Raw genomic sequence first — 20,190 nt, 5'->3', positions numbered from 1 at the left:
AATTCCCAGATGGAGGGGAGGGGTTTTTGGAAAGAACACCAGTGGTACAGTTTTTACGTTGCTATGTAATCCTAGCCTGACTTTCCCCCCTTCCCCTTGTTCCTTCCCCTACATGGTGGAAGTTGGCAGGCACAGGCAGCCCTGAGGAGTTACAGGCTATTGTTTCCTCCCCTCCCATCCTTCCCTCACACCCCATTCTCACTCTACAGAGAACAGAGACAAAGTCAAACTGCAATTCAGTCGCTGCTTTGACAGCCCAGCCTCCCTTCACTCAGTAACTTCACCCAAGGAGCCCATGTGATGTCAGCATGAAGTCATCAGTGTGCTCCTACAACAGCAGCAGATACATACACCATTACACGTGATGTAGACATTGTGTAAGTCATTACTTTACCAAAACCAGACTCACTAAGCACACAGGCCACCAGCAGAATGGCAACAGACACTTCCATGTATTTGTAAGGCAGAAAGTACTAAAGATGGTTAAATAGAGGAAGGGGAATGTCCTTGTAGGGTTTTCTTCCCCCACCCCAATATTTTCCACGTGGATGCGAAAGCGAGTGGCTGTGTCACAGCGATGAGACACCACAGAGGTCAAGAGGGGGATGGTTTGGCCATGCAGACACCAAGCTCCAGGGTGCCAGGATGGGTTATCGCGATACCGACCTCAGTGTGGTGTCCTGTGAGGTCAGGTAGGCAGCCAGGTTCTCTCGGAAGTCGTGGAGGTAATTGTATTGCTGGAAAAAGCACAAGCAGATGTGGAATGAGGGTGTTATGTGTTTGGAAGAGGCACTACCCAGCTCAAAAAGCTGCTCGATACCCCAGGATGAAAACTGCACCCCCCACCCCAGTCTGTTTGTTCTCCTTGTGCTTATTCCAAACCCTCTGGAATGTTTCACTATCAGCCAGAGATGACTTGGCTCCTGGGGATCCCCATTAAGGGTGCAGGTGAGCACAAGGGAACGCAGAACATGGGCCTTGGTAGGTGGGAGCTTTGTGTCAGCAAGGGCTTCAAGTTAAAACCTTTGTTCCTACCCTCCCCTTCCTCTTCAGCCAGGGCTGCAAGCTGCTCCCCCTGCCCCTTTGGTTTGTGGGAAATGGATGTTCCACAAGTAGCTTCAAGAAGATTTGCCTTCTAGAGAAGCTGCCTTAAGGCTGCATCTTTGGTAGCTTTCTCCTCAGAAACTACCACCTTGTTAACTTCTTAGCTGCCAGCTCCTCTTTCCTGTACACAGAGCTGTTTTAAGAGTGTAACATCCAGGGCTTGTGGCAACAGAAACGTGTTCAGAGTGGCTAAACCTCTCATCAAAAGAAAAAAAAAACCCATTATGTTCCACAACTTGCTCCACACAGGATTTAACACTGATGCCTGGGATGCTCCTTAAGGTGCCTGCCAGCATCTCCATGTGGGAGCTACAGAGCTGAACAGTTACAAAGGTGGAGCAAAGCCCAGACGGGAAAGGCAAGCAGATGTCTGAGGTGTGAGGAGCGTGTGAGCAACAGGAAGCTTGGTGACAGCAGCTTGGTGAGGGGGGAGAAGGGGGGAGAGTAATACACATTTCAGGGCGTGCGTTACCTGCTGTAGCCTCCTTACCTTGATGGTCTGTATCGCCCCAGCCCCTCTCAGGTTTCTGAGGCTGTCTATGGCTTGCTGCGGCGTCAGTGTGTCCGAAAGCTGAAGCAGGAGACACGCAGCCACTGCAAGGGAGAGGTGCACAGGCACGTGTGCTACAGAGCGCCCCGTGCTGCACCCAGCAGCCCTGTGCACAGCAGCAGGTTTGCTCTGGGAACAGCACTCTAGTAAAACTCAACCCCTTCTATCAGCATCATGGATCTCTTGGATCCTCTGGTGAATGCTGCTTCTTGGCACTGCCCCACTCTGCTGCTGCTCCTGCCCATGCACACAGGCTTTGGGAGGAGGTGAAAACCCTCCCATTGCTTCCCCACTGCCTGTCCAGCAGCATCTGGGAAACAAACTCTAGGCTTTTCAGGAACAAGTCCCAGTTAATTCCCCTTTGCATCTGCTGACCACACCTGCTGTTCTGGGAGTATCACCACCCCTTCCTCCTGGGGTGCACACAGTAACTAAAGCTTTAGGGGGAACATTGGGCTGAAGAGAGGTGCAAAGGAACAGGTTCATCTCCTTTTCTTGAGGAGATGCTCAGGGAAGAGGGGAAGGTGCAGTGAAAACTGAGAAAGACTCAGATCATAAGAGAGAACTTTCTAGCAGCCTCACTGAGAAACTGACCCTGCCTGACCCTCTGTCCTCTCCCCTACGTACTCTGGTCTGTACCATGACACACACATACGTCACTCAGCACCAACAGTTTCCATACAGTTAATGTTACCACCTTTGACACCCCCTGTCCCAAGAAACGGGCCCAAATAGTAACCGGCCAGCTCCCGGCAATGGCAATTTGCATCGGAACCACAGGGAAACCTCAGGCAGGACTTGGCTCCTTTAGGCAGTGCTGACTCATGAGAACAGTAAGATGGGTCAGGTAGTTGTGCATTGAGAGGGGGAAGGCAACTGCTTACCGAGGCACGAACGTCCCAGGCCACCGTAACAGCTGAAAGAGAAGAAAACACGTGGTTGTAAAGCTGTAGCACTGCCACCCCCAGAGACACCTCAACATGTAAATATACAGACAAGATACTTGTCTGAGTATGATCCAGAGCAGCAGTGGTACAAGAAAGCTGGAATAAGAATTTCTATAGGAATACCTACAGGACTATCTATCTCCTGTTCATTCTTCAGACCTTCCTTAGGCAGCACCTTTCTAGAGAAACTGTGATTTTGAAGTTCCCCTTCAACTGGTGGCAACAGTCCCAAAGGCACAGGAGGACAGGCAACAGCACGAAGAAGCACAAACCCAATCCTCAAGAGGCTCAAACTCAATCCTCATTACATCCTACTCCAGACCAAGGTTTTGATGGGAACTGTGAGCTCACAACAGCAGTGGGGCTCTGCACCAGCGGGAAGCCCAAGGACCCGGTGGCTGGCTGTGCAGGGAGCTGCCAGCAGGAACACAGAACTTGGAAAGCTCTTCCCCTTTACCCTGAGCTCTGCTCTAAGGAGCTAAAGAAATGTCTTCAAACCAGTTTCGTGCCATTTAGGAGTGAATTTTGCACTGCTGGGACCCACTGAGTCCCTGAAAAACAGCCCTCTGACAACACCTGCTTGAGCTCACAACCCACACTGACACCTGACAGCCAACTGGGCTAGCAGCAAGGAGACTCAGGGTGCCATTCATCACCCAATTGGAAGCCCTCACTGGACAGAGCAAGGGGAAATGGGAGATTCAACTCTTACAAAGGAAAAGGGATTAAAAAGTATTACCCAGTATTGTTTCAACTGGTCACATATCTAGAGAGAAGCTGGTGTCTTTCACAAGGCTGAAAGGGAAGCAGCCAGAACCTACTGTATGATTGTTTTCCTGCTACTTTCCAGGCAGCTTCTGAGCTCTTCCAGGATGCTGCAGCACTTGGCAATGTCAGGAGCGTCCCCATCAGGAATAGGATAGTGGTGCACACAGAGCCCATGCTGTTGGTAGGCGTCTAGGAGGTTGGGTACGCGGTATTTTAAGAGCTCTCCTCTGGTACAAAGCACAAATATATCCTGGGTCCCATAGTTCTTTAGTTCTTCTGCCAACAGATGAAGACACTTTTAAGTAAACAAAATCCTATCAAGCCTAAGGATCAACAGATAAGCTCCTTGGTACTGATTCTCTTGTTTAATCTTTGAGGTTAAGACAATAGGAGGTAGCAATTCTGCTTGGAGCAGTGTTTACTCCTGCCCAGTCTCCCCCACTTGTGCCTTCAGGTAACCCACAGGAGGAACTGTCTCTGTCCCAAAGACAAGTCCTACTAGAAAGCACAGCCAAGCTCCAAACAGGCTGTGAACTGCCACCAGCTCAAGCATGATCCTGTCCCATCTCTGGCTGCATCCAAGCACCATGGGGTTTTGCTCTCAGCCTCTGCTCTTCTAGCATTTATAGATGAATACTTGGCACAAACCTTTATATAATTCCATCTTCTCTATCCCAATCTCACTTTTCTCTGGGAAGGGGAGATTAAAGTTTGAAATTCATCTTGATCCTGGCTGCTTTGAAGGAGCTTTTCTCCTGCATGAGCCTTAGCAGACCTTATGGCTACTGGGAAATATCCACAGATGCCTGTACAGCTCCAGCCTGGAAATATCCCCAGCTGGAGTCCTGTGTCCAGAGCTGGGGCCCAACACAAGGAAGATGTGGGGCTGTTGGAGAGGGGTCAGAGGAGCCCTGGGGATGCTCAGAGGGCTGGAGCAGCTCCCCTATGGAGAGAGGCTGAGGGAGCTGGGCTGGGTCAGCCTGAAGAAGAGAAGGCTGTGGGGGGACCTCACTGCAGCCTCCCAGTCCCTGAAGGGAGCAGAGGAACAGGAGGGGAATCAGCTTGTTAAAGGGCAGAGACTGGCAGGACAAGGGGGATGGAGTGAAGCTGAAGGAGGGAAGGGTTAGATGAGATGTTAGGGGGAAGTTCTTTACAGAGAGAGTGATGAGTGGCTGGAACAGGCTGCCCAGAGAGGGGGTGGGTGCCCCGTCCCTGGGGGTGATCAAGGCCAGGTTGGCTGGGGCCCTGGGCAACCTTGTGTAGCTCCAGGCCTGGAGGTTGGTGGCCCTGCCTGTGGCAGGGGGTTGGAGCTCTGTGACACTTGGGGTCCCTCCCAACCCAGAGCAGTCTGGGATTCTCTGATTTATTCAATATTTGATAGAGGAACCACAGAGAAAGCAGCACTGCACAGCAGAAAATGAAACCTGGTACTCATAACGGTGACCACTAAGATGTTTCCTGTATCTTCAAGCAAACCACAACTCAGAAAAACATTTCTGTCACACTCCCAAACCCTGCCAAGAATCACTCTGCACTCTGACATCACAGCACGTGGCATCCATGGTAAAACCCCACTGCTTTAAATACCTGCTGTTGGATCCTGCAGCTCCCACCATCTCCAAACTATGACAAAGTAAACCTCTAGCTTCTTAGTAACCTCTGCTTTCGGATTACCTGCACGTTCCTCTTGCCTGTTGCGTGGGATAAGAGGCACTTACTGGCCAGAAGACTCACCTATATCTTTCTGAAGATTTCTTCTGACATCCTTAAACCTGCAGCCTAAAACAAATGACAAATGACAATCACTGCTCCAGGTACGTGATGTTCCTGGGATGGCTGCTACAGCTGGAGAGCAGAGCACAAACCTCCCATAAAACCAAAGCAGCCAACAAAGCCACCCCCCAAATAAAACTCAGGTCTTATTGTTGGAAGCAGAGCACTGGTGCAGAAGATGGTTTGAACATTATTATCTGTGTAATACTGTAATGGAGTAGGGTTTAAAAAAAATCCTGCCAAAGTTTTTAAGCTGCTGTGTATTTTCCAGGTGAATTTTTTTGATATTATAAATCACAGCACAGCTTAAAAAACCCCCAAACAACCCAACACCACAAAACAAGATAAACCAAAACAACTTCAACAATTAAAAGTGCTGGATAGAGATCACAGAAGAGCTGTCAGGTTGACTGACAGGAAAGTAAGTTCCTTGTTCTGTAATCCTCAGCACAAATCAGATTAGGAATCCTCTGTACTATTCAATCTTCAGCATATTTCCATTTCCTCCTCAATTCAGGCTACTGAGGCCTTTTTTTCCAAGCCTTTGGTTTGTGTGATGTAACTGCTCCAAATATTTCTGTCTCCCCTCCTTTGCCTGCAGCCCCATAAGCACACAATCTTTACCCCTGCCCTGACAACAGGCAAGACCACATGTATCTTGAAATGCCTTCTGGAAGCATGACAACAGTTCAAGAGCTGCATCAGCAAGGCTATGGCTGGAGGTTAGATTAAACAGCTATTATATGAACACTCCAGGTAGCTAAAACCCAGAATCCAGCTAATTTTTGGTCTCCATGTTAGCTGGCATTCAAGCATTATATCTTTATCCCTACATCACGGTCATGGTGGTGCAACCCAGACACTAAGGAGAGCAGTACAGAGCCCTCAGCACAGGGAGTGAGGGAAGCTTCAGCTCAGCATGTCTTATAAAGGAATTATTTGTCATAACAGTCTTATCTCACTGTGCTGCTTGTTATAAACAATAAAGCAGGCTAAAAAGCTGGATATTTTAACTGGTAATTAAAGATGATTGCTATTCTCTTCTCACTCTGCTATATCACCTGACATCAAGATATTCTCTAGATTAGCTTTGGTATTTCCAAACCAATTATCCCAGTGGTAGATTACAAAACAAGTCGCCCCACCAAATAAATGGCACACAGAGTTTTGGGGGACAAGATAACACCTCTCTTTATGCCTGCAAATTTCAGTGAGTGCTTCTTACCTGGAAGGGAACATAAGCCCAGGATCTCATAAGAGTAGACAGAAGACAAAGACAACCTACCAGGAAATAAAAACATACAAATTTAAAAAAAAATCAGAACGAAACCTTTGGATTATTTGAGCAGAGATAACTCCCTGCCAGACATTCCTTTTCTGTGGGACTGCAAGAAGTGTTTGGCTGAGTTGGGCTGGTTCAGCCTGGAGAAGAGAAGGCTCCAGGAGGACTTTATAGCCCCTTCCAGTCCCTGAAAGGGGCCTGTAGGAAGCTGGGGAAGAACTGTTCCTGAGGGCATGGAGCGATGGGATGAGGGGGGATGGTTTAAACTAGAAAAGGGAGATTTAAGTTGAGTATTGGGAAAGAGTTCTTCCCTCTGAGGGTGGTGAGACACTGGCACAGGGTGCCCAGAGAGGTGGTGCAGGCCCCATCCCTGGGGACATCCCAGGTCAGGCTGGATGGGGCTCTGAGTGACCTGATCCATTGAAGATGTCCCTGCTCACTGCAGGGTGGGACTAGATGGGCTCTGAAGGCACCTTCCAACCTCACACCTTCTATGAGTCTACGAATCCACCTCTGACTGAATTTCCGGAGCGAAGCGGGAGGATTCCAGTGCTGCTTCCATGCCAGAGGAGGGGAAGGCGCGGCCGGCCGCCCCGCCCCCAGCAACCAGCCGCTCGGGCCAGCACGGCGGCCGGCGAGCAGCGAACCCTCCCGCGGGCCGAGCCGGCCCCACACGCCCGGGCAGCACCACCTTATCCCCTCCTCGGGGGCACGGTCCGGCCCGCCGCCAGCCCTGTGGTGGCTCCGGCAGGGGCCCTGCAGCCCGGGCCGGGCTCCCTCCGGGGAAACCCGCCCCTCCCGTCTCCCAGGGGAGGAACTCCCGAGGGAGAAACGCGCCCGGGACGGGCCTCACCAGGAGAGCGGGAGCGGGCTCGGGTCCGCCTCAGCGGCGCCTTCTTCGTCAGAGGAGTCAAAGCCTTCCACCTGCATGGCGCGGGGCTGCGGCAGGAGAACAGCGAGGAGCTCACCTGGGGGCCGCCTCGGGGCCGCCCCAGCTGAGGCGGCGCTGAGGCGATGGCGAGCGCGAGCCCGCCCCCACCCCTCACCCGTTTCACCATGACGCCGCTTCCCGGCCGCTGCCGGTTTCAACCGTCCCCTCCCGCTCGAACTATCTCATTGGCCGAGCTCTTCCCGCACTTTGTCCAATAGGGTGCTGCGGCGGGACGGATGGGTGGAGAGTTCCCTCTGAGGTATTCTGATTGGTCAACAACGAAGGAGAGGCGGGCTTGGAAGCAATAAAAGGCGGTGAGCTGTGTGTTGATTGGCTGAGGCTGTGTGGCGGGAAGGAGACGTGTCTCGCGCCTTCGGCGGCCGTTGATGGTGAGGTGTCGTGAGGCATTTCTCAGGGGCTGGATCTCCCTTTTCCTTCCCCCTTCCTTCCTCCACACACCCCCTTTCTTCCTTGCCCCCTTCTTTCCTCATGACCCCCCTTCTCCGTTCCTATTTCTCCCCCTTTCCTTTCTCCACTCCGTTCCTCCCCCCACTCCTTTCCTCCCCACTTGCCCTCCCTCCCTTCCTTCCTCCCCCCCTTCCTTCCATTTCCCTTTTAAATCTGGCTTTGCGTTTCTGAATGAAAAAGGGGGGTTGTAAGTAGTTTTTTGCTATTTTTCTGTGAATTGCTTTCAAATAGTCCCAGTCCTTTTCATCTGGGATGGTGCTCCTGGGATTTGTGTGGTGCTGGGAGGCACCTGGTGAACATGGCGTAGCCCCAGGCTCTGGCGTCTCTGGCCTTTTGTTTCCACTTGTTTCTGGTGATCTTGTATCTCCTGTGGTGTGCTTAGTGTGGTGGGGAGAGTTCAAAGGGAAGAGATGGGCTCTTCCTGAGAAGTCGGCCTGTAGGATCCAGAATTTCCATCCACACAGGCTGTGACTAAGATGGGGAGACAGATGGGAGCCTCTGCTCACAGCATGTGTTGAGAATAGGAACGTGCTTAGAGTCTAGCGGGTTGAAGTGTGGTTTGCTGGCCCTTTCTGGTATTAGCGTGGTTTGTGTGTGTGTGGCTGTGGTCTTTGTGGGTGTGGGGGAGTTTTCAAGGGACTTGAAGGTGGATATGAGTGGAAAATTCTTATGTGAGATAAAATTGTGTCATGCTTGGAGAAACAGTTCTAACTCGAGATGCAAAAGAAAAATTCAGAATTGTAAGCACAATTTGGGGAGATTCTGTGTGTTTTTCACATGATTACTTAGTTCCTCAGCTACATGTGAGTATGCTTTGCTAGGGTTTTATTCCACACCTGTACCAGTAAAACACTGACAAATATCTGTGCAAGGTGATTGTCTGCTCCAAGCCGAAGTGTTTGCTGAAGGTGAATTCTTTGCAGAGATAGGTTATTTCAGAATAACAAGCAACTACCTTTTTGGTCCAAAATTTGAGGAAACTATGTTTTCTTCATGCTCATATGGTTTTTCCATTGCTTTCCATCACAACCCAATGTGTTTGTGGCTGACAGCTGGCTGGAAACATAAAGCTCACGGATCAGCTGTCTGTCAATAAAGCTTCAAAACTAATTTCTTTTTAGCTCTGAATAAAAACACCCTGCCTACTGAGAACAGCTGTTGGCTTGTGGAAGTGAATTACTGGTGAATATGGTTGCTGCTCCTGCCACAGAACTGGATTTATGGATTATTTTACCAGGATAGTACCATGGAGTTAAAGAGTTGAAAGAAAGACAGGGGAGCTTAAGCTCTGTTTAGCTCTATAAATCCTACTTGTCTATTGAATTAAAACCAGACTGAGATTTGGCCCTAAAGCTGGTGATGAAAAACACCGTTGTAGAGTAACTGCTGAGGACACAGGTAAATAAAATTGTATTCTGTGCAGTTTTATAATGGTTTCTGGCAATTGTTAATGGAGATGAATGTTTCCAGGCAGGGTGCAGCCCTGCTTTTATTGAGACTAATGATGTAAGTGTCACTGGGATCAGGCTATTTTGACTTGCAGTCTTCAAGAAATCCCTGTTTGTTCTGGATCAAAACACGAAGCCTTTTATAGCTGTGGAGAAGATCTAGTGCTATTTGGAGCTGGGAATTGTGCATCCTGTGCAGTTGACTTGAGATGGTGCTTGCTTCTTGCCAGCCCTTCTTTTATCACAGATCTCTCATTTTCGTGTGTGTATTTCTTCTTTCTTTTCTGTTTGTGTTAGCTATACAAAAGTTAAATGCAGTGTGGTAAAGAAAGTTTCTGTGGTGGTACTTCTAGGGTGTTTTTCCATGACTACCACTTTCTGCAGTGGTCTGTGTGTTCAAGACCTCGAAGAATCCTTCTGTGATTCATGACCTGAAAGAATCCTGTTTTGATGGAAATTATTATTTCAAAGTAACTTTTTCCCTGCTGTATGATTCCTTTTGTATTTCAAACTGAAATTGCCTGTTAAATCAAGCAAAAACTAAGCCTATTTTAAAGTTTTTAGCACTGTGTGGTTTGATTATATCTTGACTCTATGAGCCCTAGCAGGATATAAGTAACAACTACGGTTAATGCTGACAATACAGAGACTGCAACAGTTGTGTCTTATTCCTCCAAAGCAGGTCATTTGTGTGTTATCTATATTGCACTGTGGATGCAGTGTACTGGTCTGTGCAGTTACTTGATTTACAAGGGATAAAGTCATATTTGCATCAAATACGATGTTGCCTGTGGAGCAGAGCATCAAAAATGGGGGGTTGGCTTGTCAGATGATAGGAGTAGTTTTTACTCCAAGTTGTATGTGGCCAGGTGGATCCTGTTCTCCATGGGACCTACTTGTTCATTATTATCATTCAAATATCTCTTAATGTCTAACAATAATTACCATAAAACTTTTGGATGGTGCTCATGATGTTTGCAAGCAAAATTATTTGAATTTTTATGGAGTATTTTCCCTGTGCTTGTGGCTTTTGATGGATGTGACGTTTCAAAGCAGTGATCAAAGCAGGACATAGTAGTGATAGCAGGAAAGAAGGAAAGTGAAAGAGCAAAAAATTTAGATAGCCAAGTCTTCAAATGATCAGGCCTCCAAATTTGGTAGGTGTTCTGGTTTACACTAACTCTGGAGATCCTGTTTTCCCTAGGAAATACTATTTCTGATTTACCAGCTTTCTAGATAAATTGTTCCTATTTAACAGTGATCCAGATAATAAAGAATTGTACTTTTAAAATATGTAATCCCTTTATAGTAACAGAGATGAAGTGGAAAATGCTGTATGTAGATGAATTTGTTCTTTTCCACTGTGCTTCCCAAGTTGCTCGTATGAAGGCTACAGTGGGGCTGGGACTTGTGTGTGTTTCTGCTTGCTCTTCCAGGCATTGTCTTCTCAATGATATTAAATACTTGGTCAATGACAGCACAGGTTTTAGCAATAGAGATGATAAAAAGTTCCAGACAGCTGAATTATTACTTCAGTCATTGTGAAAACAGCAGGAGGTGAAGTTTTGAGTGAGTGCCTGTGAAATAATTTCATGAACCATAACAAAGGTAAAGGAACCAAATGATTATTTAATAAATGGACACATGCTTAAAGCTCCATAGTCTAGGAAAGTTTTTGAAGGTTGTGGCATAGTAATTATTTTTTAACCACATTAGTTAATGGAAATTCTCTCAGAACAGGACTGTATAAATTTACATGTTTACTTTCACACTTGTTCCTGATTTTCGGAGAGTTGCAGTGAAAATTAGCTACAGTCTTATCAACTGGGGGGACTTATGAGATACTTAAATGTTCATAGTCCATTTTTTTTAAACCCAAGGAAGGATTCCAAGCTATCTAAATGCAGCATAGAGTGGAAAAGCACGATCCTAACAATAGTTTATTCTGCAAACTGTAAAATCTGGTTTTGAAGGACTTGCTGTGGGATGACAGAGGAATTAAGGGGGGGTGTGGTTGAAGTCCTAAATCTTTCTTCTGTATTTGGGAATCTAGGAGCAATAGGGTTAACAAATTCCCTCATTAAATCTCCTGTGTAGCACAAGATAATGGATGTCACCAAGTCATCTCCATTGTAAAGACTCAAAAGGATGACAGCCATCAGGAGCTGAAGTTGGGTGGTGATGGGTCGAAGTGCCATACATGCCAGAAGCTTGTGCAATGGAAGAAAAATGGCTGGATGAATTATACCTACATGCTGCCAACACGTATGTCATTTATTTTGCTGGGTGTCTAGTCATTTCACTTCAGAGAGACTCATCCTGGCTCAAAATGTGGTGATCATGATATCCATAAGCAAAGCACATCACCGGAGTGCCATGTCCAACCTCTCTGAAGCTCCATCTCCAGCTGTGTCCAATGCTTCATGAAAGCATTGATCTTAGCTCAATAGCAGACTTCTGGGGAGACAGGCTTTGTAATCTTCTAGTTAGGTTGGTTTGGTTTGGTTTTTTAAACCCAAATCCTGCACACAGTAATTCACCATTCACTCAGCAAAATTTAGCTGGAAGTGTCATCTTCCAGGTCTCCTAGTGCAGATTGTCTGTGGTAGCAAGGAAACATTTGAAGAACCAAAACAATAAAAGTACTACTCAAGCAGTAGAGAACACTAGTCAAAGTGAGTAGACATCCATCAAAGATGCTGTCATGTTTAGGTTAAGGGAATAAACCCCCCAAGTTAAATGTAAGGTGATAGCAACACAGCTAAAGATTTTAAGGAGCAAACTCCCTGGAGATACAAAGCTATTAATATGTTTTTTCCAGTCATTTTGGAAGCGGGACTTGCCAGGGAATTTTTATGGCTTATTGACAGTGGTGTAAGAGGAATCCTTAACAAAGAGGAGGTTGAAGCTGAAGACTAAGTGAATTATTTGAATCAATGTTCTCTGCAGAGTAGCTTAGGAATCCTCTAAGACTAGACTCTGTCTTTATCCCAGATGTCTCTGAGGAATAGCCTCGAATTACAGTGTCAGGAGAAGAGCTTAATAATAAGAAAGAAAATGAATAAATGGCTAGGAGCAGAAGGTGTTCACTCAGGAATTTCAAAGGCATCTGGTAATGAGTTCACCAAACTACTCTGGTATGTTGCTGCTTTCTTGAAATGGAATTGGGATCACTGGGATAGGAGGTGACAAACGCTAAGCCTGTTTTTAGAAGAGTGCTAGCAAGTATCCAAGAGACTTATGTGGGTCTGACTGCCATATTAAAGTGATTAAAGCTGTAATGAAAATAGAAGAAATGGGCTCTTGGGTAAGTGAGCTAAAATGGCAGAGCACCTCTGCTTTTATAGAGGGAAATCAGGCCTCAGAGTCTGTTAATAGTTTTTGGAACCAATGGAGAAATTGCACTCTATTGGTGTGATTCTGTTGGGTACAAGAATGATTTTGGCCTAGTCCCATTGTTGGCTTACTGTGTCTTACCATTCCACCATATGATTTTGGATTTATGGGCCTGTTTAACTTTAGAATACCTAACACAAAGATGCTTTGTGATGTATGATAATACTTACTTAAGGATAATATCCTACTGAGCATTCTGTATACTTTCAGTCTGGAAGGCACTGAACACCCCAGCTTGGGGGAAGAACAAGACCTACATGGAGCGAAGGGCAAGCATACCAGGAAAATGAGCCCACAACAACTTTCCCAAGTGTTATGTAAACATGTAATATGTATTTTATGTAAACATGTGAGATATAACCATGCTATGTTTATCTAACATTCTGATTATGTGAAGATTCCATGCAGGTAAGGGTAATTTTCCCTAGTTTTACTTTTTCCTAAACAGTAGAGGGCGTTCTTGCCTTAAAAATTTAGACTTTACACCTATCAGTGCCTTGCCTTTACAAATTGCTGCGGAAAGAATGAAGGTTTTTATCTCTAGAAACATACAGGATCAGATGTCTGTATTGTTCTCTGTAAATGTTATCTTTGTTAGAGATACTTGCAGTGACTATCAGGTTTTACACCGCACAGCAGCGTTTATCTATATTGAGTGAGAATTACTGAAGTAAAACCATTGTGATACTAATAGCGCAAATAATAGAATCCACTGTGCAAGAGCACTGTGAAAGTCTGCTGTAACTGAGTAATACCCAAGAAGTATTCTGGAATGATCAGGTTTTTAGCTGGGATAAAAGAATATTGAAACATTTTGGTTCATGAAATGTAGGTAAAGCTGATGGTTATTATTTGGTTTAGTACATTACATGAGAACCAGGGGAACAGCATTCTAAATGTATTCTGTAAACCTTTCTGTATGGAAAGTGTCTGCCCTTTACCTGCATAGGTGGGGTTGATGACTGCAAGCTGAGGTGTGAAGCCAGCCTCTGGTGTTCAGGAGGGTAGTTTTGTTTGCCTGTGCTGTGCCTGTGGGCAGACTGTGTGAGCAAAAGCTAAAAGGTTAATGCGTATGTTACTCAGACAAGTATATATGAAGCATGCAACTGGGTAGAGAGTTGTACCTCTGAATTTCTTGGTGGTTTATAAACTGTGGGTTTTAACACATTTATTTTTTTGTGCTCCTAACATGTGACCTGGAGCCTTAGTGTGCTAAAGCATTTGGCCGCTGTGAAGGAGAATGACTGAACTATTGTAGATGACCTGTCTTGATAAACTTCTTTGTCAATTAATCTGTTGCAAATACCCTTAGTCTTCCAACTGGGTTTCCCTCTCACAGCCCTGTGATAGTTCCCTATGGCTCCAGGATGGAACAATCCTGGGCAGTAAAGAGAGAGATAATGACAGTCCATGGTGACAGCAGGGCTGGCAGAGCCAGCCTGGGGGAAGAAAGACACATACTTGCCAATAGAAATACCTCCATCCTTTGGGAATTGTAGCTTGGGAATCAAAGCTGACCTCATAGACAAGAATGATGGAGAACAAGCTTTTGATTTATGACTAGATGAAGCTCAAAGTCTGCCCTTCTGATCCTTCTTTACAACACACCTTTTGTATTTTATATGAGCTCTTTCACTTTATTCTCAGAATGTTATCTCTTGGGGTATCGTTTTTAAGCCTTTCAGTGTTGTAATAGTTCACTCATCTCCTTCATAGCAGGTTGTTTTTTTTTTTAAAGGAGGCTAAAATCCCTTTTTAGTATCACAAATAAACTGTCATTTATATATTAACATGACTGATCAGCTGCTTTGCTGCTTTTTTCCCCTGGGTTCTCCTGAAAGCTAAACCCATATTTGTTTTCTAGACCACATGCTCATCTAGGGAATCCCATTTGCATTCACTGGTGCCTTGGTTACCTGAGTGCTTTTTTGTGCTTCAATATGAAAAACTTACATTTTTCATACTGAAATTTATGGGCTAGATCCTCAGTAAGAGGTTGACCTCTGATGGGTTCAACAAAGCTATGCTGTTTTTTGCTACCAATCTCTAATTAAGGCATCCACCAGTATGATTGGAACAATATGCCCCTCTGCTGGGAAGTTTGTAATCTGCTACCTCGTCACTTTGGTCTTCTAGGCCTTAAGCAGTTATGAACCTTCTGAAAGTGTTAAAAATGTGAATCTGGGTCTAAATCTTCTTAGCCTGTTCTTATCCAAGTTGTCCATTGTTTGTGTTTGCCTAATCTTTGCTGTGTCCTCCATGCCATAGAAAGGGGGTAAAACCCATTTACAGTGGTGTCATTTATAACCGGGCAGGGCTGTGACAGCATAAGATCAAGCACAGCCTTCTGGAAAGGAATGTTTCTGTGCATCAGCTCCATCCTATCTGTGTCTTGGGTGTTTGTATTTCCATATATCTGTCAGTCTGTCTGTCATCTGCCTGCCTGTCTTCCTGACTTATATGACGGTCGATAAATATGCTCCATTGGCTATTAAAAGGAAGTGACCTCATAAGTTTGTCTTTTCAACCACAAAGGTTTGGTTGTAACGTGACATTCCAGCCTATTACTCTGGTTTACACCAAATTCAACAACTTGTGGCCTGCAGATACTCGGTATAAAGAGCAGAAAGAGACTGACCTTGACAACCTCATTTCTCATTCCTTTCTTGTTATAGGTAATATAGCTGAAAATGTGGTTTTAATTATAGTACTAATGAAAACTGAAAATCCAGACAGACACTTGACAAACTCTGGTACGCTTTATATTACATTTGTGCTAACTACAAAGTATCCAGCTGGGTGTAATATTATATCTCTTTTCCTTGAGCATCCGCCTGACTTAAGCTGTATAATTAATGTGTACTTTGGCTGGAGGTCAGCTTACAGTTGGTTTTTTTAGAATTTTTACATTTTTTAAGATGTTGTAATGAAACGAATATGTTTATTACCTCTGTGCCTGCATTCCCCAGGGGGAGTTAATACCTGTGGAGGAGCACTGGCTGGGAGAACTTGAATAAAATGCTTCTGCCAGCTGAGTCTGAAGCATCAGAAGTCTGTTTTGAAAAGTAGGTGTAAGAAACAGAATCAAAGAATGTAATGCCCACAGATGTGTTTAACTTTGATTCACCTCCTTTGTATGGTTTGTTGATTTTAAGTTATGACACAGATATACAATTGCCCAAAGTAGAATTTGTGAAGGGATTTCTTTTATTTCTTCCTTTTTATTTTTTTTCTCTTTGGAAAGCACTTTGTTTTCAGAACCCACCAATGAGAAACTGATGTTCTCAACCAGAGCCAAAAGCACTAAAAGCAGGTTCTCTGCCAAGCCCCACCAGTGCACCTTCATCCTGACCTGTCTTAACTCGGCTATTCCAGTTGGGCATCCAGCTCCACTAGCATGTGTTAAATTAAATACTGGTTTTCATGATACAGACAAACACTCTCTTGGGATGGGACTGAAATTAGCTTTGAAGTAATTTTATTGTGTTATAGTTGAAACTGGGTTGCAAATGTTATAAAATAAATTCAAAGACTTGTGCTACATGGCTGTTTTCAAGGACCTGCTGTGGAATCTGAATTTTTTCTTAACAAAAATATTAGTGTGATTCTCATGCCAAACTTCCAAAAAGCATTTCTGACATGAAAGGAAATGGCTCCAGTACAGCCACGTTCGCAGAGGGGGCCTCAAGGTGTTACTCTTAGAAATGAATGCATAATGATTTTCCAATGACCTTTCCTGGCATGTTCATGTGGCTGTTAATGTGGTTTGATGTTCTGTGCGAATGCACAGAGAGGCCTATCTGCATAGCCTATCTGCAGCTGGGCTTTAGGCTTGTTTGCTGACACAAGTGATCTGAGGGAAGGTTGATTTTTCTCTAACAGCCTTGAACTGTTACTGCTTGCTCATTTGGTGATCACAAAGCCAAATGTGGATGTGTGTGGGGGGGGAAAAGCCCCACCACGCTCCAGCTTCTGGAAAAATTATTCATAAGCAACTTTAGTAAAGTTTAACTCATTTTTGAAAGACAAACTGAGTTTGGATCATGAAAAGATCTCCCTAAAACTCTACAGCTAACAGGTGACTACTTTTAAAAGTTGCCTGTCATAGAATGGTCTGAGTTGGAAGGGACCCCAAGGATCATAGAGTTCCAACCCCCCTTTCTAAAAATGATTGGTGGGTCATGATCCTTAGAGACTGTACCTTGTCCTGGAAGATATTTTTGGAAAATATGCTGCTAAAGTGGTACATTTCCTTTGTTCAAAGGAGCATATAGATTTTGGAAACAGCAATCTTCTGGCTTTGTGTTCCAGACACATTGGGAAGCCTTGCCCCACTGGAAGCTCTGCAGGACCCAATGCTACACTGACATGCACAGTGAAAGCCTTTGTTCCAAGGGCTTGCAACCTGAAGAGACACCACAGGCAAATCCTAGCCCCTGTTTCTGCCACAACTGCTTAACTGGTTTTCATAGTGTCTCATGAGTGCCCATTTGGCATGAGGGAGACACACCGGCATCAATTAAAGGCATTTCCCATCTCAAAGAGGAAATAACACCTAGTCTCCAGTTAGTAAACAGCTCGAAAAATGAATTAAACCAGATGTTGCTGAGCTCTTGGTATTGACACACATGGTAGTGCAGCCTTTAAAGTGTCCCTCCTGTGGCCCCTCTAGTTATATTAAGATCTTATTTCCATCCTATAAACATTTAGGAGAATGATTAAGAAACAGTACCCCATTCATATCCCATGTTATGCAGAGAAAAGTTCATGGCTGCATTGTTTCTTGAGTGAAAGTGTGCTGGCTGGGTAATGTAATATCACTTATTTGTTGTTTAACTGGTACTAAACAGACATATGGGACAGAAGTACCTAAAAATGTTTAATATTTGTATTTTGTTATTGTTTGGCTTGTTTATCCCCATAGTAGAAGATTCTCTTTCTCCTTCACCTTAGCTGTTCTGCTGAATCTTCCCATTAACCTTACAGTGATGACTGTAGCTATTGCATTCGTTCTGATTTTTATTCCCATCATCTACTATTTTCAGCTCTTGATTTGGAAGTGAAGAGATTGATGCTGAGGCACTAACTCTCCATTTGGCATCAAATACCAAGCTTTCTTGGCCTTTCCCCCAAGACATGATGCCTGGAAGTGATAAATTGTCTGTATTGGGGGTGTCCGGTGGTCCTGATGTGGAAAGGAGCCATGTCTTTTATAAGCAAGAACATCAAACCTATGGAATTGCTTAGATTGCACCCTATAGCTGTGATAGATTCTTTGAATCAGAGCTGGTGTTTGTATTGTATCTTGCTGTGCAAACAGAACCTGATGGGCTTCTGTGCTGGAATTGGAGGCAACTCCCCACGCAGCTGCAAGCAGTAGAAAAGCCATCGCTCTGCCTGTTTGGGTTTCCTGTGCTGAGTCTGGAGGGCTCAAAGCTATATCTCTGCATCATGAGTTTTGCCTTCTGTAGCAGCAGGCAATGAGATGCTGCTACTTAATTCTGAGATGTCTCTTCCATTTTCATTTCCTTTTGACAACAGAGGCACAGTATTCCCAATGAATTTCTTGGAGGTGGGAATACTTCAGTAAAAGCCCAAGTCATAAGTCTTCTGCGTTTGGCTTCCTGTGTATCAGCATCACAAGATGGGGAACATGGGGGAAAAAAAGCATTCAGCTTTCTGGTTGGGCTGCTCACCCATAACTGTATCATGGTTTTATGCTTGTCATATGCTCTGTATATTTTGTACTTCAGAAAAGCTACAAATACAAAGAGGAAAAGGAGGGTCAGTGTCACAGTACCTTGCACAGTGTCTTTAATTTGGAATTTTGCGCTGTTGAATATGGCAAGGCATTCGTGCCTTTGATTTAGATGGTGCAGCAAATGGAATTTACTGTGGTAGATCTCTCAGATGGAGCAGTGCTTTTTATCATCTAACATTTCAGAGGAATGGCTGGGGGAAAGTCGAGACAGTTTTCTTTGATGGGGAACAATATTGGAAAACACTTAGATCTGTCAGGAGTAAATCTACATGCCTTACATTACTGGTGCCCTAGTTCTCTGGGTAATAAGACATACCTAAGCATGTTCCTGAATGCTTTTTATTTAGACCTCTTACTTACATGAGCTTGCAGAGCTATGGGAGTAGATGAACTTTTTTTTTTAAAGTGTGGCTGCAGTTTGTGTTTTATTGTTTGATGGGCTGCTTGTCTGTGTGGGGTACTGTGTGTGTGTATATATCGATATCACAGAATCACCAGGTTGGAAAAGACCTTTGAGATTATCAAGTCCAACCGTCCCTGTCCTGTGCTAAACCTGATCCCTGAGCACCTCATCTCCCCTCTGTTAAACACACCCAGGGCTGGGGACTCAGCCCCTCCCTGGGCAGCCTGTGCCAGGCCCTGACAACTCTGCCAGGGAAGAACTTTTCCCTCCCAGCTGAGCTGACCCTGCCCTGGGGCAGCTTGAGCCCATTGCCCCTTGTCCCATCTCCTGTCCCCTGGCTGCAGAGACCATCGCCCACCTCCCTGCACCCTCCTGGCAGGGCAGTGGAGGTGGGGAGAAGGTCTCCCCTCAGCCTCCTCTTCTCCAGGCTCAACACCCCCAGCTCCCTCAGCTGCTCCTCAGAGGATTTGCCCTCCAGTCCCTTCCCCAGCCTGGTTGCCCTTCTCTGGACTGGCTCCAGGACCTCAATGTCCTTCTTGTAGTGAGGGGCCCAGAACTGGACCCAGCACTTGAGGTGCGGCCTCACCAGTACCCAGTCCAGGGGCACAATCCCCTCCCCAGACCTACTGGCCACACTATTTTTGATACAAGCCAGGATGCCATTGGCCGCCTTGCCTAACCAGGCACACTGCTGGCTCACGTTCAGTCTGCAGTCACCCAACACCCCCAGGTCCTTTTCCACCTGACAGCTCTACAGCCAGTCTCCCCCAAGTATGTGCCTGTCTACGTGTGTATGTTTTCAGTTGAGGTGTGGAGGTAGCTGGTTTGGTGACTGGCAGATGCAGTCAGGTGCTTCATTCTCTTACAGCAGCTTCATTCTCAAATAACACTCTGCAACCCTTTATCTGCAGATCCTATCAGCTACTTGAGAATGGACTCAAAGAGGGCAGGCAGGATGCTGCAGTTCCATTTAAATTGGCAAGTGCTGTTTTGGGCAGCAGGACAGCTCCCTTTCGACCACACAACTGAAGAAGGTAAAAAAGTTTAATTATCCCCGAAGTTCCTAGCACTGGCTGCATGTTCCTTGATACAGAGAGAAAAGCATCAGTGCTTGCCCTGAGGAGTTTACAGTCTAGATTACAGAGTCCGATTGTGTAACACTTTATACTCTACATTGTATTAGCTTGAGCCTGGAATTTTCTCTTGAGTGAATTTGTACAGATTCATACCTGTTCTGTTAATTTACATTAAGTCACACAGTACTTGAGAAAGTCAGTGGCCTTCCTGCCATCTTCTATGTTCAGCTCTTGAGCTGTAATTCTGGAGGACAGAAACAATGTTTCCTAAATGTATAGGCAC

At 45.4% G+C, this 20,190-nt stretch overlaps 1 protein-coding gene across 1 annotated transcript; it reads right to left on the bottom strand.

Moving 5' to 3' along the window:
* Positions 1-457: 457 nt before the first annotated feature.
* On the bottom strand, positions 458-7,354 carry CDKN3 (cyclin dependent kinase inhibitor 3; the record flags this gene model as incomplete). Its single annotated transcript, XM_084270733.1, has 7 exons — positions 458-737; positions 1,595-1,698; positions 2,539-2,570; positions 3,423-3,645; positions 5,104-5,148; positions 6,368-6,423; positions 7,278-7,354. 7 exons carry the CDS (start codon positions 7,352-7,354, stop codon positions 651-653), a joined length of 624 nt encoding a protein of 207 aa, XP_084126859.1. The 3' UTR covers positions 458-650.
* Positions 7,355-20,190: the final 12,836 nt, after the last annotated feature.

Source organism: Gallinula chloropus (assembly GCF_964237585.1).
Source record: "Gallinula chloropus genome assembly, chromosome: 14".
In the NCBI taxonomy this organism is placed as follows: Eukaryota; Metazoa; Chordata; class Aves; order Gruiformes; family Rallidae; genus Gallinula; species Gallinula chloropus.
This window is presented reverse-complemented; position numbering and strand designations above follow the sequence as displayed.